At 44.4% G+C, this 12,577-nt stretch overlaps 1 protein-coding gene across 1 annotated transcript in view; it reads left to right on the top strand.

Annotated features, from left to right (window-relative positions):
- Positions 1 to 12,577, top strand: part of LOC138455020 (uncharacterized protein F13E9.13, mitochondrial-like) — a 170,196-nt gene that overhangs the window by 117,745 nt on the left and 39,874 nt on the right. The window contains exon 6 of the mRNA XM_069607079.1: positions 9,437 to 9,564. Coding sequence (XP_069463180.1) covers positions 9,437 to 9,564 — 128 coding nt within the window. The remainder of the gene's footprint in view (positions 1 to 9,436; positions 9,565 to 12,577) is intronic.

Raw genomic sequence — 12,577 nt, 5'->3', positions numbered from 1 at the left:
TTGATGTTGTCTCAATTTAAAAGGTCTAAAAACAGGAAGAATCTTCATGTAGACAGGACAAATACAATGATATAGATCTTCTACATCATCTCCACAAGCTGGGCAGCTCTCTACATCTGAAAAGCCCATCGAGCTTGCTGTATTTTCCCCCCAACAACAAACTGTTGAACCGGGCACGGATAATCAGCCATTTGTCCCCCTTTTTTCAAGCTCAAAAGAAGATCTGGCTGAATAAGACCCACGCTACCAATGGCTACTATAGCTCTGTTCAATGGAATGGATAACTTCTTGCATTCTCTTTTCGCATTAACTACTGCTCTAAACATGCATTCTCAGAAGGAAAAGTGCCAAAGCATTTTTTTTCAATTGAAAAGTAACTTATAAACAAAAGCCAAGGAATGTTTGGCCAATTATCCCTGACCAAAGAAAACTGAATAATGAAACTTGCCCTCTCATTTGACCGGACACAACCAGAAGAGCATTGGCTCCAGTGCCCACTGGCCCTCTAGAAAGCCCATTCCCAATTCCTGGTGCACTGCAAGGAGCGGACCCTGGAAGTCCCAAAATGCCCTTATGGAATTTATTTTCCTGTGACTGTAAATGAGGCATTTCCGTGTAACCCCAAAGAAGGGATCAATAAAGAACAGCAGCCTTTGCCTGGGTGCCATTCCCTTTCAATATCAAATCTAAAGGTTGACCATGACACCAGGCCGTAAAACAGGAACGCCCACCCAGGTATTGGGCCACCATCAATAGTTGATTACCCAGATGCGCTTTTCCCGTTACAGCTGCTGAAAAACAGACACCCAAGTAATCCAATGCTTTGACTCTTGGGATGACTGCCCCATTACAGACCACAGGGTTCATTTTCACGGTTTTCCTCCCGACAGCACATGCCATCACAGCAGATTTCATGGTATGCATTTTCAGTCCCAAATTATTCATAAACACAGAGTAGGCATTGATCAGTTTCTGAAGGGCCACTGTGGTTCTAGCAATCAAAACTGTGTCATCAGCGTAAGCTGTGGTTGGGAAAACCCTACCACCCAACCTCGGGAAATCTTCCTGCGAGTCCACCAGGACTTTGTGTAGCCCATTAATGTACAAGGTGCAAAGGACCGGGGCCAAAACACAGCACTTCAGGTCCCCCAAACCAGCTTCAGAGCAAGCCGTGCAACCCCCATCCGGCCCACTACGCCCACTATCCTGATTATCACTCTGTAACTCCCTCAATAGAGCCAAGATCTCCTCTGGGTACTTCTTGGACCCAAGCACGGCCCACAACTTTAAACTATTCACTTTGTCCAAAACCGTGCCCAGGTCTATGAATGCGAGATATATGGCCTCACCCTTACAGTAGACAACATTTGTGACCAGTAAGTACAAATTCAGAGCCTGTTCCGTGGGCCCGACCCCCGGTCTAAAACCAAGTTAAATGTCGGAGAGAATAGAATGTTCTGAAATCCATACTTCAATGTGCCCCTGCAACCCTCTCCCAAAATGTTTGAAGGTAGTATCAAGCAGGGAGATGGGTCGGTATGACAGTGGGCTGGCAGGCCCCCTTTTTAAAAATAGGGAAGTTAATAGCCAACACCCAGGAAGCTGGATAGTTACCATACTCCAAGAAGGCATTACAGGCCACCGTTAACAGTGGTGCCCGGACTTTGACCTGATCATGAAAAAGGTCCACTGGAATGGCATCCGGACCTGGGGTACGATTTCCCGCCAGCTTATTAATGGCCAAAAGTATCTCCTCAGGCATAAAATGCACGGAAGAACTGGAGTTCGATCCCGGTTGGGAGGGATCCATGCCTTTAAACAGACTCCACCCATGACTGTTCATTCACATGCATTCCCTTTGTCCTGTTTGCGGTCATATAGACTGGCCCCCTATTGACAAATTCCCCAAATCGTTTTGAGTCCTGGGTCGAAACAGCCTGCAGTAAGCTCACCCACGCTTCCAGCTCGATTTTCCTCTTTTCCAGGGCTGCACGATGCCTTGCTCTTGTCCTGATGATGTCACACTTGGAGCCGACTGGAGATTTTAAAGTGCCAGAAGCATGTTTTTGGCAAAGACGCAGGCTTTTTTAGACCAGCCCTTCTTTTTTATCTTCGGCTTGCTCTTGCATCTCTGCTCAAACTGTTTCGAGAAGGCCCTTCTCAATTCTGCAAAACTGGTTACCACATGAGCGGTATTACCAGGATTGTCTAAAATAGACAAAACACAAGGGCGTTGCTCTGCCAGAACTTTACGATGTAAGTTTAAATCCACAATTCTGGCCCATTTGGTTCTCCTGTTCTGCATCGACCCAATGTCTGCTAAGTTTGGGAAGCAACCTTCCTTTCTTTCTCCGCAATCCCTTGCAATTTTAAGCTTATTGGATGTGATCGCTACAAAGGTCACCCAGTACTTCAAATTCCAGGATCCTGGCCCACATTTGCAATGAAAGGCAGAAATAATCAATAGCGGAGGATCCCTTATGGTTTTGAAATGTGGGAAGATCCGTCGGGAAGGACACGACCATTGATTGCACCATACCCCATTCTATAAGCCAAACAGAAAACTGGAGGCCTCTGGCGCAGACCCAAGCATCATGCATCTGTGCTCTGGGGATTTTGAGGGTCATGTCTTCTGAGGGGTCGAGAAGATCGTCCGGTGGTCTCGCACCCATTTATTTATTTTTTAAATTATTGTTATTAGTAGTTTTACAACATTTGCACCCGATACCTCACCCGCCCCTCCCCGCCTCCCATGGCTCCACAGTGTTTTAGCTAGGGCTGTCCTGTAGATCTTCTTTTCCCGTTTGGTTATCTGGTTCTAGAGCGGGGGATCACCCTAGGTCCATTGATCTCAAGTTTTGTGGGCACCATTGCTGCATATAGTCACTTTGTAAGTATTCCAACAGCTCTCCCCTGTCTATCTGTATTTTACCTGCATCTCCTTGTAAACGGTAGGTGATCCACTCCCTACAATGTCCCACATTTTGCATATCCATTCTATCTATGTCTGGGGGGCACTTTTTGGTTCCAGTTATTTGCTATCACTAGCCAGGCTGTAATCAGTTGAGTCATCAGAACTCTTTCAGGGCTTCAAAATTGAGTACCATTCTGTAGAGTATTCAGCATAAATGTACCCCTATGGAAAGTTCTTGCAGTTCTGGCATAGTGGTCTTTATCTGAGCAGTCACCTCTTCCCAGAATTCCCTTATCTTAGGGAAATCCCAATATGTGCCTCCAATTTCCTATTCCCTTACAGCCCCTCCAGCACTCTTGGGAAGTTGTTTTGTACATTTTGTGAAGTTTTCAGGGTGTATAATGCCATTGTAGCATCATCTTCTACCAGGCTTCCCTTATTTGTGTGGGTCTAGTTCACTTTGGGATGTTCCCCCATAACCCTTCCCACCGTTCCTGTGTAATCTCTGATCTTGTTGTGCCCTCCAAAACTACCTGATACAGCCATTTCTCTCAAAAAGAGCAGCCCTGAAGGATGGCGTAAATGTTTGAGGCTAAGTTTTTATCTTCCGAATGTGTGGTAAGGTATTTTTCGAATTCTGTTAGCTGTCGTGTTGCTTCGTTTCGAATCTCTGGTTGCTTTAACCAGTTTCTTAATTGTATATATTCATATCTTTCGGCTTCATTCACTCCCAATTGAGTTTTGAATTCTTCAAGTGTTGCTATCTCTCCATCCCACACAATGTCTCCTAATTTTCTGCACCCATGCCTCCGCCATTGCCCAAATTTGCTCTTTACTATACTTGGGGTGAAGTTTGGCTTCTCGAACAATGGGGTGAAGGCGAATGGACGGGTTGAGAGATGAACCTTTTTAACCATTTATGCCAGATGTTGCATGTAGTGCTTACGTCTAGCGCTTGGGAGCCTGTCTTTCCCTGGTAGCCATAGTAATCCCGCCAGAGGGCACCCCGCAACTGCTCTGTCCATCCTGGCCCAGACCTTTTCCCTTTTTCTGTAAGCAATTCTCGCACCTCCCTCAATTGGGCAGCTTCATAATCTCTTTTTATGTTGGGTAGTCCCAGTCCCCCTCTCTGCTCCTGAGTCATAAGCAGATCCTAGGCTACCCCTGAGCGTTTGTTCGGCCATATAAATTTTGAAACCATCCTATTTATGGCCTTGAAGAACGACTGTGCAACCGCAATCGGGAGGGCCTGAAATTTATACAGCAATCTAGGAAGCGTCACCATCTTGACCATCGTTAGACACCCAAGCCAAGAGATTCGAAGAGCGGTCCAACTCAAGAAGACCTCCTGTTTTTAAAAAAAAAAAATCTAGGTAGTTAGCCTTGTACAAAGTGGACATCTTATTAGTCAGAGCTACCCCTAGGTAAGTGATACTCTCTACGGCTACTTTGAAAGGAGAGCTCCTGCGTAAGGCTTCAGATTGTTCTTTAGGTATACCCATCTCCATCAGTTCTGACTTGGTCATATTTATTTTAAGTTAAGATATCTTCTCTCGTTTGGCCAATACTTTAAACAGGGCTTGGATTGATTTTTCGGGTTCCACTAACGTCATCATCATGTCTTTTGTGTATGTCGCTGTTTTATGAGTTTTGCTGCTGAATGGGACCCCTTTTATGTTGGGATCTGCTCTAATTAGGGCCAGCAAGGGTTCCAGAAAAATATCATATAAATGAGGTGACAGGGGGCAGCCCTGCCTCGTACCCCACTCTATTCGAATTGTGTCTAAAGTTTGTGTGATGAGGGAAGTCTAAGAGATGGATCTTTGTAGTTTGCTTCCACCCTTTTAATATAATTAGGCCCGAACCCCACATATTTCATTACTTGAAATATGTATGGCCATTCCACCCGAATTGTTTGTTTACAATTGTTCGAATGATACAATTGTTCAAATAACAGGGGTCCGAGTTGACCTTCTGCACAAATGACCGTATGGTCATTTTTATATATATATATATGTATATATATAATGGGTTGGGTTGTGGTAATAATAATATAAGGAGATTGGGTGGGGGTTGGATTGGGTGGGGGGCTGCGGCGAGGGCTTCCCCCCCTACATATATAGCCTAGTTGACCGTTTAAATTCAGTCATTTGTGCAGAAGGTCAATTGCTATTCGAACAATTGTCATTCGTACAATTCGTATACAACCTATTTTAGCATCTATGTTAAGTAGTGCTATGGGCCAGTATGAACCGCAGTTCTTCGTCCAATCTTTATTCGGTTTCCCAAAGAGAACGACCCCCGCTTCGGACATAGAGCGTGTTAAACCCCCTGATTGCCAAAAGGAATTGAATAATCTAGTTAGAAATGGTATAAGATCCTTGCGTAATGTTTTATAGATAAAGTGCAGGGAATCCATCTGGGCCTATTACTGTGGAGGCTTTTGATAATCCGACCCACTTCTTCTTCCGTTATATCTTTTTCAAGGATATCCCTATCTACTTGGGAACCTTTAGGCAGCTGAACCCTGGCTAGAAATTCTGTATTGATTTGTTGGTCCGGTCCCACCATGGAGTAAAGTTTTGTGTGAAATGTCAAGAAGGAGTCTATAATGTGTCTGGTCTGCGTACTATTGTGCCGTCTGACAGCTTGATACTATCTGTATTACTTTTACTAGTCTATTGCTTCAGTAGTCTCGCTAGCATTTAGTCTGCTTTGTTCACCTTTATATAGTACCTCTGTTTCAGATTCAATCATGCTTTCTCTGCCCTACTTGCTCGTAATAGATCTAGTTTTCTCATACAGTCCTTAACCCTACTACAGTTTTGCTTCTTTTTCTTTTTTGCTAACACCCTCTGCGCCTCTTTCAGTTCTCCGTCCATGGGCCTCATTCTGAGGTTGGTGGTAACGGGTTAACGGCACCGGTAAGGGTGCCTGTGCCGTTAACCCCTTACTGCCGCATTACAAGGTCCTTTAGCGGGTCCCGCTAAGGGCGGCTGGTTTTACCAGGCGCCCTTAGTGGGAGCCGCTAAAGGACCAGGGAGCTAACAACGGGCCCGTCATTAACGGGGCCGTTGTTAGCTCCCTCCCCATTCCCATTGAGCCCTATGGGGGCTCAAATGGGAATGGGGATGGGTTCCCTGAATGGGGAAATACTGGGTCCTCCAAGATTGGAATGGCCCAGTATTTCCCCATTCAGGGAACCCGGACCCGGTATGGGAGTAGCCATGGCGCTAATAGCATCATGGCTACCTCCATACTCGTAATGACCACCCCATGTCTTTTTCTAGCCTTCCCTTCTCTTTTCTCCTTTGCAAGTTAAGAGAGATTATGTTTCCCCTAAACACTGCCCTACAGGCGTCCCAAACTACCTCTAGTGGGGCTTTCTGTGTGTCCTTAATTTCAAAGTAGGTCCTGATTTTCTCCTTCAATATATCCCGCGCTACAGTATCATATAGTATTTCTCTAGCCATTTTCCAAGACCACACCTGTCTCCGCAATGTCGTATATCTTAGCTGCGCTCATAAAGGGGCATGATCTGACATAGAGATTGGGTCTATCCTTATCTCCACTAGTGCCCCCAGTATTCCTGGAGTTCACCATATATAATCTATTCTAGAGAAGGTATAATGGACATGTGAAAAGCAAGTGTATCCTGTCTATTCCCCTTTTTTTGCTCTCCATAGGTCTCTTAGTGCTAGGTCTGTACATTTCCTTATTAGGGCACCGGATGGACCACTTCCCCTGTTGGGCCCTTGATTGCTCCAGTCTTTTTCTGGGTCCCATGCTAGATTGAAGTCCCCTGTCAAGATGACTTCTCCTACCGCAAACCTTTCCAATTGCCCCAGAACCTGATATATGAAAGACTCTTGTCCCGTGTTTGGGGCATAAAGGGTGCCTATCGCGAGTTCTTTATCCTCCAGGTGAATTTGAAGGAATAAGTATCTATCATTGGGATCGCCCAGGGAGTTAATTACCTTAGCGCCCAGCATCTTTCTGAAACCTATCAGGACTCCTGCTGTTTTATTTTAGGTATTTGCTTGATATGTGTGCTAGTTGCTGTATGCGTACTCTAGTACTATCGCTCTTTTGGATATTTGTCTCTTGCAGAACAACTATGTCAGCTTCCCCTCTTCTGATTTGCGCTTCTAATTTCTTCCGCTTTCTAGGGGTGTTTAAGCCCTATGTGTTATGTGTGAGTATATTCAGTGACTTACTCGCTGCCATGGATTATGTACTTTGGGAGACTGTCTTCTTTTCCCTCCTTCCGTTTTTCCCGATGTAACCCCTGTTCGCTGCAGTTTGACTTCCCGCTAAATATTAGGGGAGAGTGTACCTTGCCCTTGCTTCTGCCGCTTCATGTTACTGTTTGCTCCCCTTGTGTCCCTTTCCCCTGATCTTCCAGGCTTCTGGCACTGTGTTACCCCTTTCCGTCTCCCCCCGCCATTTCTCCCCCAACTCCACACCCCCTACTGTCCTCCCCACTCTCCCTCCCTTCCCTCTTCCGGTCTAGGCACGGTATCATATGATGCATCCCAAATGACTTGGGAACCGGCCCTGGTTTTCCCCAGAAATCGAGATTAATAACCTTCTGTGGATTCCAAGTGGTGACCTCTCATAAACCCCGCCCGGCCCGTGCGGCCTGCTAAGTACTTCTGTAACACTCCTTCCCTCAGTGTTCCCGCTTCTTCTTCCCATGTAGTTCCCCCAAAGTCTCTTCCAGTGAGTAATCGTTATCTTTCCTTTGCTCCCCACGTTTCTTCTCCTTATCTGTCTTCATCCCCTCTCTGCTTCATAAAAGGGCCCTTCAGTTTGTCTCCTCTTTTCCTTTCTGCGGTGGACCACTTCCAGGGTCTATTCCTCTGTCCTTCCCTCACCTATTCCCTGCTGGGGTCTGTCTCCCCATCTTCCATGCCCAGTATTGAGAGGCCTTCCGAGCATGTAGTGACCCTCTGCTGTTTTACATCCCATAGGAATAATAGGCCAAAAGAGCTTTCTTCACTGGGCCACTTTCTCTTTTTTTCTGTAGTGTAGTTACCACTAGGTCCGGGAAGAGGAGGAATTGTGAGCCGTTTATTGAGATAGAGGTCTGAACCCTGGCTGCGAGATGGATTTTTTTCTTTTTCTTCATAGGAGGCCAGGGATGCCAACACGTCTCTTGGTCTATCTCCCGGTCCAGTTCTTCTGGGGCCCACCCTGTGTTTGCAGTCTATACGTATGTCCTCTGGGTTGGCTTCTGTCATAAGGGTGGCGAAACATTGTTGGACCAGTAGTTTTAGCTTTGGTCTCTGTTTGTTTCTGCCAAGCCTTTGATCCTTATGTTCTCAAGATCTTCTGCTTGAATATCCAATTTCAGTGTTGCTGTCGTATTTTGTTCCAGCAACTCTGAGTTCTGGCTGACGTCACTACTTACTTCAGATAGACCCTGTTCAAGGGCTGGTGAAGAGGAGATGAGGGGACTGGAGCCAAGAGGGGGAGAGGGGGCAGGAGGAGGTGGCAACAGCAGGAGATGAAGAAGGTACAGAGAAGGAGGTAAAAACATCAGAAGTCAAGGTAGGTACAAAGTAGGATGAGGTGGTAACATCAGAGGGTGAATGAGGTGCAGTGGTAGAACAGTCATGTCTTCTGAGTATGGGAGGCCCTGAATTTGGTTGAAGGAGGGAGACCAGGCCTAGGAATAATCAGGCAACAAAAGGCAGCAGCAATAACCCCTGGTACCATTTCACCCCAACTTAGAAGTTCCATTTATCTCCACTGTGTGACCTGACTGACCTAGAGGCTTTTATGGAGCCAAGACTTGTGACAGGGTTTGAGAATCCCTTGGAAGCCTGAAACAGAATACTGAGAGACTTTTCAGGGTTTGGAAACTCCACAAAACCTGCATCACCAATGGGAAAATGAGACATTATGATACACAGTGGGATAGACTTGTTTTTTGACTTGTCAAGTGTCATGCAATGTCGGTCTACTATTGTTTAGTGTAAATAAATGTAGTCAACTGCACTTACTGAGTATAGTCTTTTACTCACCACATGAGTTTAGGTCTGCTTGGTAAAAAAGATTTGACCTTTTCCAATTTTACCACATTTTATTTATTTTTTGGGATGGAAATGCGTAGGGATTCACCCCCAAAACCCTCCCCCCCCCTTTTGGTTCCACCACCTTAACCTATCCCCTTACCCATCCCCATATATTTATTGAATTTTATTTGACCGAAAAAACAATCCAAAAAATTAGGTCAAATTGAAAAGGTGAAATGTTTTTCGATCAAGTATGCTAATACCCACCATATGTCAACCATCTAACAAATGTGACAGACATTTAATTTCATATAATCCTGCCCATACATTTTTACCAACATAGTTTATAAACCGTTCACTGACATGTAAAAAATGTGCTAGTCCTTTCTGTTATTCCTATGTTAAATATCTTGTATTATAAAGTCGGTGTTTTTTTAACATTGCAGTAAATTATGTGAAAGCTCTTTCACTTTTAATATGTGATGTGTTTGCACCTGAACAGTGCTCACGCCTTGACTGCCGATGTCAGCGTATCGGAAACGGCAAAGGCTGCTGAATTCTTTCTTGCTGATGGAATTGTATTGACCGGAGCAGCTACTGGAATTCAAGCAAACACAGAGGAACTTAAAGGTAAGACCTTTAGTAGGGAGGATGAAGTCTACCTTTAAATGTTAAGAAAGCAGAATACGTGTTTAGGAAAACTGAGTAGTTAATGGCACGGTATTAAAAATGATTGGTACTCATTATCCGTCTCAAGGAGGTTAAGTGTACACAAAGAATGAAGCAGACCAGCAAAGTTAGGACTTTAGCTGATCAGGAATTATTTCACCTAAAGCAGTCTTCGGTGCCATGCTGTACACCCAATAGTTTTCAGATAATGGTATCATAGATTCCTCAGAGCAATGATGTCATGAATGAAATGTTAATCAAGTGAGAGGGATTAGAAAACTTTGAGAAAGCTTTGTTGAAATATATAATATATGGCTATATCTCTGACAGTATCCACTTTTTACAATTTGATTTGTGTGTGAATTACACTTTAACGTTACCTACAATAAGATATGTAGGTTTCTGTGAAAAGACTTCACAAATCAATACATTACCTCCCGACAGGACCCTGTGCACTGACAGAACTCTGCATGTGGCACATTAAAAAAAAAACAATAAATCAATAAGGCCCCCTTATGACATAAAATATCAATGAGCTGCCCACCACAAGACAAAACAAGTAATGATCTAAAGATTGAAGTTGCAACAGAATATCGCACAATTGAAGGCTACACGCGTGTGGATGAAATGCGAAGGAAGGTAGACCTTTGATGAACTTTGAACTATCGATAGCTGCAAAACCAGCGATACTGAGTAGCAGAGTGATCCGGCGAAAGGAAGCAGCCCACTCGAAAGTCTCTGTGAAAGGTGAAATGTTTTTGTTATAAAGCGATAATGATTGAACTATAAAAGCCAAGTGACCAAAATTAACCCTGGGGAAAAGGGGGGGTAAAAAGGTGAATAATTAACTTTTGTGCTATGACATCGAACTACCCAGACCAAGAGACACCGGGGCAAATAACACAAGAATGTGAGCTGAAGGGAAAGTGGAAGTGGTCCTGCAGAGGTATATTTTCTTATCATGTTCTAACCATCTTTGGTTTTTGATTTACAGTTTTATCCACATAATTAAGAACAATAATCATATAAAACATTAAAACAAACTACGTTATAGAATGACAATTTCTTAGTGGCATATTGAAATATTTTCCTCTTCAAAACTTTGGTTTGTATACCTACATTCCCCTATTGATAATTTGTGTCTATTAGCCCACACATCTGCAATACCTGGATCACATTTAGAGTGAGTGATGTCTCCTGGCCTGCAATTATTCTATCCTAGAACATTTCTGATAGTAGGCCATCCTCTCTGCCTACAAGCCTTTGCAGATATGTCACTCTTATGTCCCAGGTTCCCCTGCAGTCCATTAAGACATGTTTTATGGATTGCCTGCTTGTGTCATCGCATGTTGGACAAAGGTTTTGTGCTTCACCCCCCATTTGGTCAACGCTTCTCCCATTAGAATTGGAGTTAATCGAACTCTAAGGCTCACCTTCCAATCAGGGAATTGTCTCAGATATTTTGAAAGGAAACCAAGTTTGATATCAAATATTGAATGTGATCTCGCCAGAACTGTCTTACGCATTCCTTCAGTTGCGTTGATCCAGTCAGTTCGTTCCATTGCTTTTTTGACTTTCAGTGGATTCCACAAGAGCATGTCCACAGCACTATCTGATTCCTTTAATATTCTAAGTACCAAATAACTTAGATTAGATATTAGAGCCGAGTTGGAGTGCATTAGATGGTCAGTGGTGTGATAAGTTAGGGGAAGGGACCCCTTAAAGGATGTGTATTAAACTTCGGCAAGGGAATCCCTGCAAGTGTTGTGTTTGAAATGTCTGAGCCCGACTGAGGGAGACCTACGTGAACATTTTGTTGAACTGTGTTTTGAAAGCTGGAAAGCAAGACTTTAATGTGGAAGGCCAGGCGGGTCTCGGTCCACGTTTAGAACTGCCTTTGTGTTGAGAACCTGAGCCAGAGTGTCATCCTGTCTACGGGGACTGCCTTACTCCATGCTGTCTTAACGTGAGGAGGAGAGCTGACTCGGCCACATTTATTCTTTATATTCTAACACTGATTTTCCTTTGCATACATATTCTCCTTTACACACTTTTTGTAGAAGAGATAGGTTTCAACAATGGGGAAATTAACCAGAGTCTCTCGAGTGAGCACGCACTTGCTGGACCCCTCTACAGCTGGTTTTTCCCCTTCGGAGTTAACAGTTCTTTGATTTTCCCTTAATTTGTTATTTGCTACTTTTGTTCGATACAGTATCGGCTCTCCTCTCGACTCACTGGCTGTGATGAACCGCTTGCTTTTCTTGTCGCTGTAATCAAGGACGGTACGACAGTAGCAAGCGTCTCACCCTGTCCTGATTATCAGTGTAGGAGGGCTTTGTGTACCGTTGACACATGCTGGCTATTGTTCGTGGTTTTACGATTCCTTTAAGGAGGCTTTGCGGGTCTGGGTCAGAAAGGGCAAGGTCTCTTCTCTCCTTGTCGCCTCTTCGGTTATCGCCATCGTTCTCCTCCCCTTGAATTGCCATACTGGGATAGCTGTCTCTTCGTGGGATCTGCCTTGCGAGTAGTGTGCCCTCGTGCTACACCTTTTATCCCTGCGGGTAAAGGAAATGTCTGTCAGGTATGTGAGGTTATTATTAATTGCCTAACTCTCCCTGACCCTTGTGTTGTGGCATGTCAAGTAAACGGCTCCAGTGTTAGTCCGTTGTCTTTCATGGTGTAATAAAGTGTTAGTGTCAGAAAGTGGGGGGGGGGGTTAGCGGTTGGTAGGGTTTATGAAATAGACAGGGGGGATTGTGGTAACAGTAGTGTTGTGTTAATGCAGATTGGGAGTTCTCAAAATAACCAGAGGGACGTGGAAAAGAATGACAGGGAGTATTCAGGTAGGCAACAAGAATACAGGGATTCTGATAGAGGTAGTTTCCTATTGTAATGGGGTTTGGGCTCTTATTAGGTTTACCAGAGGTGTAGGGGTGGTTGGAATCTGGTAAGGGAGATTCACTGGGTGGAAGGG

This window comes from Ambystoma mexicanum, chromosome 1p (genome assembly GCF_040938575.1).
Source record: "Ambystoma mexicanum isolate Mex_15411 chromosome 1p, UKY_AmexF1_1, whole genome shotgun sequence".
In the NCBI taxonomy this organism is placed as follows: domain Eukaryota; kingdom Metazoa; phylum Chordata; class Amphibia; order Caudata; family Ambystomatidae; genus Ambystoma; species Ambystoma mexicanum.
Note: the sequence above shows the minus strand (reverse complement) of the source record. Positions and strands in the feature narration are given on the sequence as shown.